General features: G+C 44.1%; 1 protein-coding gene across 1 annotated transcript in view; it reads right to left on the bottom strand.

Annotated features, from left to right (window-relative positions):
* The window catches only part of PRKAB1 (protein kinase AMP-activated non-catalytic subunit beta 1), a 106,563-nt gene that overhangs the window by 46,902 nt on the left and 44,561 nt on the right, over positions 1-15,100 (bottom strand). The window contains exon 6 of the mRNA XM_085636260.1: positions 13,021-13,154. Within this exon, the coding sequence (XP_085492386.1) occupies positions 13,021-13,154 (134 nt within the window). The remainder of the gene's footprint in view (positions 1-13,020; positions 13,155-15,100) is intronic.

Raw genomic sequence — 15,100 nt, forward strand, 5'->3', positions numbered from 1 at the left:
TTAAGGTCATCCCTTTCAGGGCCCTAGTTTCAATGCACCAGTGGTCAGTATCTTGCATGGCTCTGCGTTCCTGGTGCAGAAAGTTGTGTGTAGAACCGACGTCAGCGCGCGTGGGCAGCGTCTAAGTAGCGCCCGCGACGTCATCTTGCCGACCACGACGCCAACGACGGACACGGAGCCGCACAACATCACCTACCGACAGGCAGGGGTACTGCTGACGAAAACTTTCCGGAGCCAGTCTGACGCCTGGGGGTAATTCTAAGGTAAGGAATCTATCACTACTAATGTTTGTTACAGATATATCGTTACCAAAGGTAAGTAACTTGTTCTTTAGTGCTCGTTATTTGCTTGAAGGCACAGCATCTAGTCTAAACTGTGTGTGGATTTTACAGACCCATGTGTTCAGCAGCTCTACCATAAGACTCGACCTTTGACAAAGCCCAGGAGAATTAGCAGCTTGCCTAGGTTTTGGGCCACACCGTTTGCATAGCACCCTCTTAAGGTTAACCCACTTGGCTCAACCTTTAGCTATGGGCAATAGGTGCTCCCATAGCACAACTTTCCATGATTACCGGGCTGCACCGCACTGCCTTCACCCTTAACAAGTGAACTCTGGACAAAGGCCTAGACCTTTGCTAGGCCCTTTGCATACTCTTCATAACATAGGTACTGGCTTAGACATTTGAACATCTATGACATTGTAAAGGATGCAAACAAGGCTGTGTTTTATACTCTCAGTTAACATGTGCGAAAAGACAAACATCTACTGCTTCAGTGATGCGGTCAATGGTTAAGTGATGTCACTGAGATTGTGATCTGTGATATCTTCAGCAGAGCACAGGATGAATTGTGTTGCCGCGCGGACCTGTTGCTAATAGCGCGCTGTTGTTTTTAGAATTGAAACTGTTATATTTAGAACTGCCTTTTTAAAAAATTTACAACAAACCTTACTTGAATATTGTGCCAGCTGATCACGGCGTAATCCCCTCACGCTCTGCTACTCTCCGCCCTAGGCCTTAACCAATCGGCCGTAAGGAGGAGGAGCCAGAGGCGGGGCCCAGGCACAAATGCACGCCGCAGCACGGGAGCGCTGGCGGCACGCCAAAGGCAAGCCCGTCTGCGCCCTGCCGGGCCCAGGGGCCACAAACTATGGTCAAAATATCAAATACTCCTCTAGGACACTCCGATCATTAGCCGACCTCTGTTCCCCCCTAAACCTTGCTACCTACAATTGCATCATGGATAGCGGCATTTATCAAACTCAGTGCCGCCATACAGTTCCCCCCCTCCCCTCTTTTCCCATCATCCCTCTACCCCTGCCCCCATAACAGCAAACCAGACCGTCCTGCGCATCCTCTATCTTAACACTCGCTCTTTGGTCAAACACCAGCTAGACATCTTTTTGCTGCTCACCTCTGAAAAACCAGATGTCCTTCTGATCACAGAAACCTGGCTTACCCAAGATTCTGCGCCGGACATCTTAGGGTGCTATGCAAACGGTGTGGCCCAAAACCTAGGCAAGCTGCTAATCGGCCCTCTGGTAAGACTGGTGGCAGTGTTGCCGCTATCATACACAAACACTACAAGTTTACCACCCGTACTCCTCTTGTTCTCCCAGAGGTAGAGAATATAGTTATTAAACTTGATGCCACCACCGGTTATCTCATCTTCGTGCTAATCTACTGACCCCTTCAGGATATGCCTACCTTCCCGCTCTCCCTGAGCGAACAAATGGCCAACCTTGTCACGAACTATGCTAATGTCATGCTTATAGGTGACTTGAATTATTGGTTTAACAATGCCCTTGGTGGGCCACATGCTGCAGAACTATCTGAACTACTTTCTAACTTGAACCAAGTTCAACACTTATCCTCCCCCACCCATGTAAAGGGACACACTTTACGTCAAAAAGAAAGAAAATGGAGGCTAAGATATTCCATTGAGGACAAATTGCAGTTTTCTCTAGCTCGCAAAGAGTATAAGAAAGCCATACTGGAAGCCAAAGCGACCTATTTTTCGGCCAGAATATTAAATGTCCACAATAAGCCGATGGAAATCTTCACCATAGTTACTGAAATGGGCAAAGTTGAAAGAACTCTCCCCAATCAGACACCTACCCAAGATCTATGCAACTCTTTGAACAATTATTTTTTGGACAAAATCTCCATTATCACAGCCAGCATTCCTACTATCCTTAGCATGGAAAACCTGGACAACCTGCCAACAAACTCAGCTACCATGGATCACTTCCCTGTCATATGTCCTCAGACCCTATCAGATGTGATGGTTCGCGTTAAATCTGGCTCCCCTAATGACTGCTGCCCACCTCACATCCTAAGGGATGCTTTGTCTGCCCTCCCTCACAGCGTGCTTCCCTTCCTAAACGAGTCTCATCTTCAAGGCAAGGTCCCCACTGCCTTCAAGAACGCAATAGTGGACCCTCTTCTAAAAAAAAACAGGGGCTGACCCCCTGAATCCTTCTAATTATCGCCCCATCTCTCTCCTCCCCTTTTTGGCCAAGATTCTAGAGGCCCATGTCGCTAGGTGCCTCTCTAATTTCATCGAACAGTCAGAACACCTACAGCCTAAACAAGCTGGCTTTCGGCCCGCTCACTCAACTGAGTCTGTAATCCTCGCAGTACTGGACACCTTGAGAGCAAACGCAGACAAGGGCGTCCCTCAGGCCTTGGTGCTCCTGGATCTGTCGGCCGCGTTCGACACGGTTGACCATAACATTCTGTTGGCCCGTGTTGAACAGGCCGGCATACAGGGTTCTGCATAAAGCTGGATCAAGTCCTTCCTTGAAGGCAGAACACAAGCAGTCCGACTTGGTCCTTTTACCGCTCCTAAGATCGCCACCACATGCGGTGTTCCTCAGGGCTCGTCCCTTTCCCCACACTTATTTAATCTCTATTTAATGCCCTTGATTAACTCCTTAAAAAACAGGAAGATAACCACCTTCAATTATGCAGACGATCTTCAGCTCATCTTCACATTGGACTCCCCGGACTCTGCCCTTGAATTCCTAGCAACTATGCTTCACATTCAGCGATGGATGGATCAACAACCTTAAGCTCAACCCCGACAAGACAGAATTAGTCTTGCCGGGGAAGAGTGAGATCGCCTGGGGCCCACACTATTGGCCGACTGAACTAGGACCAGCCCCCACTTCCTCACCCTCCGTGAAAAGCCTGGGAGTCACCTTAAATGCAGATCTCTCGCTTAGAGGACAGGTGGGGACAGTGGTCTCCTCCTGTGTTTTCCAATTGCGGAAAATCAGGAAAATCGCCCATCTGCTGACTCATTCAGCACTCATACAGGTTGTGATAGCCCTCGTACTATCGCATCTCGACTTTTCTAATTCGATCTATCTCGGCCTGCCTCTGTTCCTACTCAAATGCTTACAGATAGTACAGAACCAGGCAGCGAGATTAATCTATAAACAACCCAAATCGCAATCGGCCAGTCCCCTACAAGCCGAACTGCATTGGCTACCTATTGCCCAACGTGCAGCTTTTAAGCCTGGAAGCCTAATTTTCAAGGTCTTGCACTGCAGGAGCCCCAAATTCATTAGCCACATGATTGTAAAGCATGTACCACTCCGTAACCTACGGTCAGCCCATCTTAAACTACTAACTATCCCTGTCATCAAACTCAAACGTCAGGGAGGGTGCAGGTTCTCCTACCTTGCCCCTTGGAACTCTTTACCACTGGCCATCGGGATGCACGATAACCTGATGGGGTTCAGAAAGGCGCTCAAGACCTGGCTGTTTGAGCAAGTCTACGCATAGCTCGTCTCCCCTTGACACATTCAATGATCAGCGCCATGAAACCTTCCGGTGACTGTGCGCTTTATAAGCTTCTGTTAACATAACATAACATAACATGGGCTATGGTCATGTAGCTGGGGAATTTCAGTGTGCTTCACGTTTTTAGTTATAACCATATCTATTTTTTATTTTAATGCAACACATTTTGTCTTCCAAGTAAAAAGTCACGACTTTCCTTGAACTAAAAGTTTTTAGGTAATTTGCTTTGGCCTGCTATTTTTTTTAGCTTGGGCTGTTTGCAACAGGCAAGAGGCACAAGGCAAAACGCCCTCCACAGCCATTTGAGCATGGACAGTTTTACTTTTCTCTTTTATATCCTCAAACCTTTTTAAATTCACAAACCATAAAACAAGAATTTGCAACATCAAAATGTCTCACCTTTAGGAGCTATTGGCTTTGCTAATGGCTTTAGCAATGCTACATAGCATCCACAACGCTTTGCAGTGTGGCTAATAAACGGGGGGAAAAAGCCTACGTGACCAGCTGCGTCATTTTGTAGGTGTGCATGCCAAGCATGCGCACCTACAAAATAACGTGTTTTTTTCTTTTTGTTTATATATCCAAGTTGGATTGGTAAAAAAAGAAAAAAGTAATACAAGTAGGTAGGGAGGGGAAGAATGCAGGTGGGAAAAGACATGTAGGGCAGAATCACAAAGCTAACATCTTGGGTGGAAGATACAACAGCAATCCCATACAATCAAACCGGCTTCTGCAAAAACATGGGGACGACCACTAACATACTAGCCCTATCGCTTTTGATTGACTCCGCACTTGCGGCAAAACAACCTTTATACCTGTGCTATATAGACTATAGCTCTGCCTTTGACCATGTCAATAGAAACATGCTGTGGCAAAAATTACAGAAAATTTAAAATCCCCAGCTGCTGTTAAACCAATTAATTCTCTTGCACAGTAATACCCGGGTCCAGGTCAAACTAGGCGCAAGGGAATTTTTATCCAGGAAGATCCCTACAAGCACAGGGGTAAAACAAGGATGCGTGATCGCACCAACATTATTTAATCTTTTCATGGCCGAACTGTCAATCTTGCTGAACGAATGTAATTCCCATGCACCCAAGTTAGAGGGCACCCAGCTGTCCAATTTATCCTACGCGGATGATCTGGTGCTGATCAGCCGGACTCCGATAGGACTACAGCGACTGTTGGACATCACATCGCAATATTCTAAAACAGAGCTTTCCAAACTGTGTCTCCCGCAACAGTACTGTGTCACCTGCAAATGGTGGGTGTGTCGCGGGATGACACTGGTATTAACGGGCACTTAGCACATAACTGCTGCTAATTAAGACGCACACCTTTGAAAGCTTTGTTCTCACTATGCCTCATCTATTGCATAACATCTCCCAGTAAATGGTCTTTTAAAGACATGCGAAGTACTCGGGTGCGGCTGTGTGTGCGCCCGGGATGCTGGGGTGAGGTGAGAGACAGAGAGAGACTGACAGAGAGGGGGAGGGGGAGGGAGAAGAGGGAGAGGGGGGGGAGAGGGAGAGGGAGAGAGAAAATATGCTGGGTCTGGTGGCTCAGTGGACGAAGGCATCCGCTGCGGGGGCCTGTGTTCAACCTCATGGTCTCAACTTTGCTTGAAAATGCACCATTTGCCCACTTTTATGTCAAAATTTTCTTCCGGGGGGAGAATCCCCCCGAACCCCATTAAGTGGTTCGGGCTTGCTTGCTACGCTCACTCGCTACACTGCCTTACTGTGTCCCAAAATGATGCATCTCCAAAACGTGTGTCACCAACATGAAATGTTTGGAAAGCTGTGTTCTAAAACTCTGAATCAATCAATAAAAAACTAAAGTCATGTGCATCACTAATCGTAAAAAGAAAATAACGAACAACTGGTTTTTGGACTCAAGGAAGCTGGATGTTGCAAGCAATTACACATACCTGGGGGTCATTCTAGACTCCAAGGGCAGCTTTAAGCCACAATGCGATGAAATAAAAAAAGAGAGGATTAATGACTGCGGTATCTTTAAGAAACCTAAAAAATAAGATCACTGGACCAAGCCTCCTCCCTCTAATAAAGGTGATTCAGGCAAAACTGATCCCATCTATCACCTACGGAAGCGATGAGAGGAAGGGACGCTGAAACGGTAGATGGTACGGTAACAAGATAATTGCGCATGATCTTTGGCTTGTCGAGGTACACATCACCCGTGCAGATTAGACTCGAATTTGGGCTCGCAAAGGAAGAGCTGGCACGCAAAGGAGTGTATTTTAAAAGCTGGTACAAAATAAGCAGGGGAGAAACACTCAACGCTCTCCTGTGGAAGGAACTGCAAACTAAAGAAAACTGCCCTGCGAGGCTTTACCTGGAGGACGCAATAAAAAAAACCTGGGGTTGCGTCAACTATGGGATCTCCGAGGGCCCTTTGCGGGCTTCAAAAAAGCAGTAAATAACATTGTCAAAAAAGAATCTCTCTTGCAGGACAAAGCCTTACTGGCGGAGCGAGCACATGGCTGGCTAACCATACAATCTTACACTAAACTCAGGCCCCAAACATATCTTCAGACCAGCTTCACCAAAAAGACAAAAGAGAAGTTTTTGAGATTTCGCCTAGGACTGTTGCCCACTGTAAACCACTTGGCCCCTTGGCTGCGTCCCTCAATGCCAGCAAAGTGCCTCCTTTGTAGCAACGGCGAAGAAAACACCATACACCTCATCACCATCTGTAAGGATCTGCTACAAGATCGCCGGAACCTTTTGAGACCACTATTCAACAAAAAACGGATAAGGACATGCAGGCAAGCAGTCCTGGCATGCTTCTCCGGTGATGAAGTCCAACTGAGCTGTCGACCGGTAAAATACTTATAAGTCGTAGATGCCCACCTTAACAAAGTGAAAGAATAAACAGAAAAAGCCAAATTGATTTGGCTGTAGAGCAGAAGCCAGCTCCACAACCTGCATGAAGAAGGCTCAGCACTCACATTAGCAAAAAAGCAGGAAGGACAGTGACGGAACCCAGCGTAACACTTGTACCCTTAGAGCCAAAACAATCGGATGGGAACGAGGGCTCAGCTGGCATTTTCGGTATCCATTGAGCTTTTATTGCTACAAAGCACAAGCTTACGTAGAGGATAACTTTTTGTTATCCAGGCAGATTATGGACTGCAATAATTAACTGAATTTGAATGGGAATGTAAGCTAGCCCAACCATGCAAAGTTTTTCAATGGTTTGATAGAAGTGAGCCAGTTTGTGGGCCACTTTCAAATCCTGCCTGTATTTTAAACAGTTTTAGCTTCAGCACCTTTTAATCGCAGTTTTTACTTACACCCTACCACAGTATTATCGTAATTTGTTATGGCTGTTATAGACACACGAAACTGTTTTTATTGATGATGGTTTGTAATGGTTTTAATTAACTGTACAATAAAGTATTACCTACCTTACCACAAAGGGCAGGGAAGCAACAGGAGGGAGGGCAACAGGGAGAGTGGGTGGAAGCAACACAAGGATGTCGGAAGGGAAGCAAACGGAGACAGCGCAACATGGAAGGGTGGAAGCAAAAACAAAAAGTGCAACATGGAGGGGTGGAAACAAAAAACAAAAAGTGCAAGGGGATGGGAGAGCGGCTTAAAGGACAAAGTTCAGGAAAATGACATTTTTATAATGTTATGAAAAGAAATGTGCTGGAAGAATTGGGAACACACAGAGAAGGAGGGGGGGGGGGTGCATGCACTCTCATGCAGTGTTTTTACGAAAAGAAAATAAAAATCCCCAAAACCAGAAACTTGTAGAAGGATACAAGGAGCCAGTCAGAGAGATGGTAAAATACACTATTCTCAAAGGCAGGCACAGAGACAAGATGGACCAGCTAAAGCAGATACAATTGTGGAATAGAAAGCAAGAAATTAAGAGTGACAAAATGTGAGAAGTTGGCCTGGCATATGCTGTCTCCTAGTTATAGGGGACACCTTGCACCAGTCCAATTCGACTCTTATTGATGATAGGTTTAAGACAACCTTTAAAGAAAGCTATCCTAGTGGTAGCTGTGGAGAGCAGCCTTCAGGCTAAGTCTTGAAGGAGTGTTAAGCTTATTGTTTTACCATAATAACTTCTTGAATAACAAAATGGAAGAGTAGCCCACACAGGTATATATATAAAATATATGTATTTATTCTAGACAGAATCCCACAGTCTCTTTATGAGGCTAGTGGCAAAGTTACAATTCAAACAAGCATTTATAAACACAATAAATAGCACAGGAATCACAGGGCCCCAGGGGGGGACCAAACCATATATCAAAAAAGTGGTATAAGAACCACGACAATTCTACAGACAATGCCTAGGGCATTTAGGATCGCTGGCCCCTTAAGAATCCACCCCAGGTTATGAGGAAGGGGACCCACGGGAGGCGCGTGCAGTGGAAATAGCTGCTATCGGGATCTCTATTAAAGCCTATGGAGAATGTCGCGGTTTGATTTACACAGATTAAAGTCCCTTCTAGCAGGACTACAAAGTTAAAACTTTAGACTTAAGCTTTTGAGGAGCCCACTACCACGAGAGTACCGAGGTACCACTGTTACCTGCCCCAGGGAAGCCGGGTGCATAGGTCGTTTTCGACGTCGGGTCGCGGGCTGATTTTCAATGGGAAAATGTTCAAAAGTGCTGCTAGCCAAACGCGTCGATGATGCCGTGAAGATTGAAGTTGTAGAAGTTGTAGAGAAGAACCTGAAAGCAGAGGGGACAGAGTCTGGGTCACGGCACAGTGACCAGGGAGCTCAAAGCAAAGAGCCCTTCGATGTCGGGTGCTTCAAGTGGAAAGAGGTGTAGCTTGGATCTGCAGCCACGGGCTCCGGGTGGCTTCAAGGAAGGCCAGCTTCTGGAGGGCGACTGTCCCACGTCGGATGAGGGTCGCTGCGGTGTTAGTGTCTGGATTGGATCCACTAAGCCTTGGCAACCGCAACCCACGCAAGATGAACAAATCAGCTACTGGTGCAGACCCACGAGGTCTGTGAGAGGTCTCCTTTGGAGAGACTGTAGAGCAGGCCTGGAGCAACCAGGGGAACTCTTAGTTGTCGAGATTGTCCTCCGCTCGGGCCCACAAGTCGAGAGACAAGGGACCGCGGAAGGCAGCAAAATGGAGTGCGTAAAAGGGAGCCCACGGGCCACCGGAGGGGGCTGGGGCGCTGATCTTTGGCACAAATGATGCTTAGTGGTTGGGTCAATAATGGGCCAAAGTACAACTTCCCCACTGGTCAGGGTCGTGTGCTACGCAAGAGGTGGCCGGTGTCCTGGGGTATTGGGAATCTCGGCACCAACGCGGTCCACGGTACTCAGGTTTGCTGAGCACGCTCACTGGCCTCTGGGATGCTTAGGAAACCCACCTCAAGGGTGCTGGAAGTCGTCGAAGTCCGTAGGAGCAGCGAGGTTCCAACCAGGTCACTTGCAGTGTTTCAGGTGCCTGCCAAGCAGGGGGATAATTCCTTTATCCCAAGGGAGATTTCTTCCGTCAGCTGGGCAGCAGCAAGTCGAAGGTCAAGACTGTAAAGTTTCAAGATTAATCTGAGGCTCTGGGGCCACGTTATTCACCTTTATCCCCAAGATTAGGGGAGTGTCCAGAGTAGTGTCCACCAATGAGTGGTGAGGCGGGAAAGGGTGGCTACACCCTCTCCCCTTTGTGTGTTTCCCGCCTGGGCGAGGGGCAGGATGCCCCTGAACCGGTTCCAAGCGGTGTATGCAGAATTAAGGCTCTGCAGCTGCCTACGTGCAACTCTGAAAGGACATTTGGTGCACCCACCCTGTTCCAATCCACATTATCCTGTCTGGGGAGATGCTAGCACCTCCCTGCCACAGGAGCCCTATTGTCCAGCTGGCGAGGCTGGGGTTTTCCCCAGCAACAGCCAGCCAGAGTCGTGTGGGTGGCGGGTAGTAGCCATTTTGTACTACATGTGCACTTTTAAATTGGTGTCTAAATTCTTCCGCTTTTCCCATATCCATTCTTACATGTTTGACACCAAACACGATATGGTTCTGTGTAGCCATTCTCAAGTTATCACGCTATCGCGATAGGCTTATAATGCGGTTAAGAGTATATGGTATGGCTACACTACAAACAACCAAGCAATGATTTTACGAAGGTTGCAAGGAGGCCCTACTCATGTAGGGGTCCCCCCTCACACATACCTCAGCACCCTGCCTTGTAGGATTAGCAAGGCCTGCCATAGGGGTGACCCATGAGAGTACATGTGTTGTAATGGGGTGGGATATAGGGTACCTATATCCCTGTAAGGGGTGCTAGCACCACCTTACCCAGACTACAGTAGTGGTCTGGTGGTGTCAGTTTGTATGGCTGTCCCAGGGTGGCACAATAAGTGCTGCAGCCCTGGTAGGCCTACTGAGGGACCCATGCCCTGGGTACCTAGGGTACCTTCTACAAGGGACTGTCAGGGCACCCTCAGCATCCAATTGGTTTGTACCTAGGGTACTTCACATTAGTTTTAAGGAGAAAGCAGATAGGCTGGGGTCCTGGATAGCAGGATCCCAGCCAGACTAGTCAAAACCACTCCAATACCAGGCAAAAAGTTGGGGGCAACCATTAGTCAGATTCCACCTTCCTACACAAAACAAATAGTCAATGGAAAAGCAATGGGTGGAGTTGCATTGAAGGTGTCCTATTGACAGGTCTCTAAAACATCTTTCACAACTAGACAACTGTGACGTCTGGCAGTCTTCGACCAAATGAAGTTTCCAAACCTGCAACCTACAACACAGACCATGAGTATTAGAGGCCTGTGTCTAATTTGTGCACTTTTTAGTGTCCGCATTCAATTTAAGTGCATCACGGTATTCCCAAAATGGTGACTGAATGCATACGGATTTATATTTAAAGTTTGCAAACTACACTTTTGAGTGGTGGAATTTATCCACAACTAAGAGGTGTAGGCCAACCCGATGGGAACGTTGTGCTTACCTTGCCCCCAACAAGAATCACTCTAATTCTTTCATGCAACATAGTTTGGCGGACAGATTCCATATCATCATTTTAGTCTGAACAAACATTTTCGGTTCTCCCTTGGGAATCTGATTTCTGGTATTCACAACCCAGACTGAAGTTCCGAACCATAAAATGCATAAAAGGAAACGTTGGCATTTCAGCCAACCAGAACCTTTTTAATGTCGAAATATGTTTCACTAATCCAGTGTCTGCAAGGTACCTATGAACCGAACAGTCAGATCAACATACAAATAAAATAAACACTTTCACGTCTGTCTTACAAAGTATGAGGTTTCCTTTGAAAAATTACTGAATGGATTTTCACTAAATAGGGAAATTTACATATAGGAAACTGATTATCTGTGTGCATGCCAAATCTGGTGTATTTCTGCCCAGCCATCTTTTCTGTGACTCATCCCAATTCCTGCAATGGGAATTAGAATGAAGTAATTAGGTTTTTCGAAATCCCTGCCCACCTGGCGGATCTGCAAGAAACTTTCAAAGATCCAACAAAAGAAAAATAAGACTTGACTTAGGAGCGCTTAGTACAGATTTGTCATGGTAAAGTTGGCGATTTGAAAGAACATAGGATGCAATTTTCAGTCAGACCCATCTAATAATGGTTTCTTTACAGAGCATTTCCATAAGTCCGTTGTTCTTTCAGCGAAAGAGCCTACTTCTAGGCATAAAATATTGTTCTGCCTCTCTAAACTTGAAGATGTCCGCTTTGGGTCCACGGTGTCACTTTATTCACAGACTTTCCTGAGATATGACCAAGGCTGTGTGGGGAGGGGAGAGCGTGTTTGATGGGGAATAATTATATTATCCCACTATCCCTGATATGGAGCCTGTTCTGTTTGCTGTGGATGACAAAATCCGGATCAGATATTTTAAGGGCAAAGATAGAGCATGCAGTAGAGGCCGGAGTATTCACACTTTGCAGTTACTGGAGGATTCTACTATCCTTTAAGGACAATTAACCCTATAAAATGCTTAATCAAGTATGGAATACAAATGGAAGTCATATTCTGACTATCCAGGCTCCTTCAATGCATCTTGAATTGTCAAGAGTGTTATGAACTTAACAAACACTCTACAGCCAATGGATAAAACTCTCCAGTCTAACGCTTCAAAGTCCTAACCTTTGGTATGTCAAAGAACCACTTCCGCAGCAGGTGAAGGGTCTCTTGTTGGGGCTCTCTAAACTAGCCCAAGTTGTAAAAGAGAGGTAATTTAAAATATACGTTTTTAGCACTGTCTTGCAAGATGGATGCATCTTAGAGGGGAGTTCCGCAAGGCAGGAGTAGAGGCGAAACAGCTAACCAAATGTAGATACAAATAGGGATGTCAAAGGAGTTTTTTCACCAGCCAAGTTTTGCCCACTTTCCATTTTTCTCCCTTCACAAAAGTTGTGAAGTTTTCCTGTTTAACCTTGCAAAGTTTTTGCCCACATTGCATCATAATTTTCACCCATTAGAAAGATAATTTATTTCACTGTTATCAAAACTAGCCAACATGGAACATGTACGCAGAATATTTGCCACGTTTAGCTTCTAAACACGATTTTCTACGTAAAATGGCACTGCAAGAAAAATAATAATTACATAATTATATCCAAGCCAAAACATTTTTGGGGGCAAAGCCAACATTTTCGCGACCTTTGTGAAAGTGTGTTTTTCATACAATATCAAAAAGCCTGTAAGAAAGGCTTTGCAAATTTACACTTGCGTGGTTACCATCCGCAGCATCCTTTGAGACGATTCAAGAATCTAAACAAGATTATTATTTGAGAGCTTATTTAGAAGAATGATGCCATTTTCCATGGCAAGCCACATCCGCAATGTATATTTTCTCCTGTGTGACTGTAGTAGGCTTGATTCCCCAAGTAAATAAACTGTCCAGTAAACAAACTTATCTTTGAGGTATTGTACATGTCAATCAAATATATTCGATAAAGATGTACAATATATCCTCATACAAAGCTTGAAACTGATAATTCCCTCTCCCATACTAGCTATTACTGCAAAGATAACAATTTACACAGATCCAAAATATCTCTTTTGATCCAATAGAGAACAGCCCAACCATCCCACCTCCCTACACCCAAAAAATCTGCCAAGCACATATCCTCTCCCCCCCCCCCATTCTCAAGCACATGAATGCTCCACTTTTTGTATGCCCATCAATTTAATATGATATGAATTACATAGCCCAAGCTCTGGTACTTGCCGAAATGCCGGTGTCCTTGTTCAGGATGACTTGAAGGAGATGTGGAGGTAGAATGGGTGGCGATTTGAAGCGTTCCTCTAATTTACAAGTATAAGGATCTTGGTGGTAGGGCCCGGGTGGTGAACTAGAAAGCTCTGAGGAAGAAGCAAAAATTGTTGATTAAATCATTTAAAAAAATTTTAAAAAAATCAAAGACTTCAACTTGTTTGCTGGTTCCATCTGTTTTCAGAACAGTAACTTAAACTTTGCTCTCACTAACGAAGGTGGATTCTGGAACTTGAAATTAATTGATATAGGAATACAACAGAAGCATTAGAATTAAGAACAAGTGTCTATCCTTCATTGTAAAGTGGCACATTTTAAAGTAAACTATTTTATTAATGGAGAAAATGTCACAGTAGAGGAATTTTGCGGTTAACCATCGGAAATAAAAAGCTCCGAGATGCACTCATACTCCAGTCCCTCTTTGTAAGACTCTTTTAGGTCTAGTAATTTTTTGAAAAGCTACAGGACAAACGTCTCAAGGAGGTTTCTCTGGCTTCCCATTGGCTAGAGATTTAACCAGTTTCACATTCTAAAATGCAAAGCAAATTAAGTGGAGAGGGGTAAAAGGGAGTAGGGGGCAGGTCAAAAACTAAAATGAAGTATTCCAAGTACCTTGCCCGGCAGTACACATGCCTATTAATACCAGTTTAAAAAATCTGTGTCCCCATGAGCATTAAGTTTTTCATTGATAAGAACCACCCCAAGGTAATAATCCACAGGATCCTATACATTTCTTAGTCCACATTTGTTAATGAATTACCAATCGGATTTTCATATAAATTTAGAATTCAAGGTAACGCCCTTTCAGGTGAATATCCTTCATAAAGAGTCACCTTATCAGAATGTTTCTGTGAAAACAAAACATAAGATATCAAAGGAAACAGTTATTGTGTCAACAAACATATCTAGATATGGTAGAAGAACCAAAAACTATGTAATCAAAACGTGATTGATTTATCTTTTGTAATAAATGTCATGTCATTTTGTTTCAGATTTATCTTTTGTAATAAATGTCATGTCATTTTGTTTCATTTCTATGTTGTCTCTGTTCTCTTGGGTATTAATGCTAAAATCAAAACATCATCCAGTTACATGCTATTATGTAACAGTTTGACTTAAACAACAAGACTACAGATGTGAAATGAAAAATGTTTGATTTGGGGCCACAATTTTTATAATGATAACGCAAACGTTTAAATGACTTGAAAGTTCATTAGCCTGTTACTGACAGACAGGTTATCTAATATAGTAAATTAATGATTTCGAGATGAATGCCCCAAGAGAACACCACCAAAAAAAAATGACATAACACTCATTAGAAATATGTTTATGAAGGGATTTATTAACATACCATTAATGTAAGAGGTGGAATATTTTTACATTTATTGCCAATTGACTGATATACACATATCCCTAGCAAGAACCAAATCAGGCAATATTGTGAATTGATAACAATGACTTAGTTGGAAATTCTTTATTTGCAAAAGAAGAAAAAAACATTTTACACGGACACAGAGAATGCTTTAGTTCTAGCAAACACCATTATGAAACAGTTCATTAATCTGAGTTTACCTATTATGAAGCTGTCGGACTTGAACAACAAAAATACAGATGTATAAAAAGAGAAATGTCTTTAATTTGCAGAGAGACAACTTCAGTAATAACACAAATGTGTAAGTGACTTGAAATGTCTTTAACCTGTTGCCTGAATGTAATAAGATACTAATTTAGTACAGAAAGACTGAAAGTTTTGGTTACACAATTATCAGTGACCCTACGGTTTCTAGGCAGTTTTCTTCATACAATCCTATTTGCTTTAATATTTTAGATCACACAGAAACATTCAGATTAAGTGCTTTCTGACAAAGGGTATTCGCCTAAAAAGAGATCGCTTGAATTTTAAATTAATATGAGAATCCCATTGGAAATTCATTAACACATGGGAAAGAACAAGTATATAGAATTTCCTGGAGCATTGCTTTTTTGGTATTTTTTTTTACCAACGAGAAGCCTTATACAGATTTTACCCGCATTT

This window comes from Triturus cristatus, chromosome 11 (assembly GCF_964204655.1).
Source record: "Triturus cristatus chromosome 11, aTriCri1.1, whole genome shotgun sequence".
NCBI classification, from domain to species: Eukaryota; Metazoa; Chordata; class Amphibia; order Caudata; family Salamandridae; genus Triturus; species Triturus cristatus.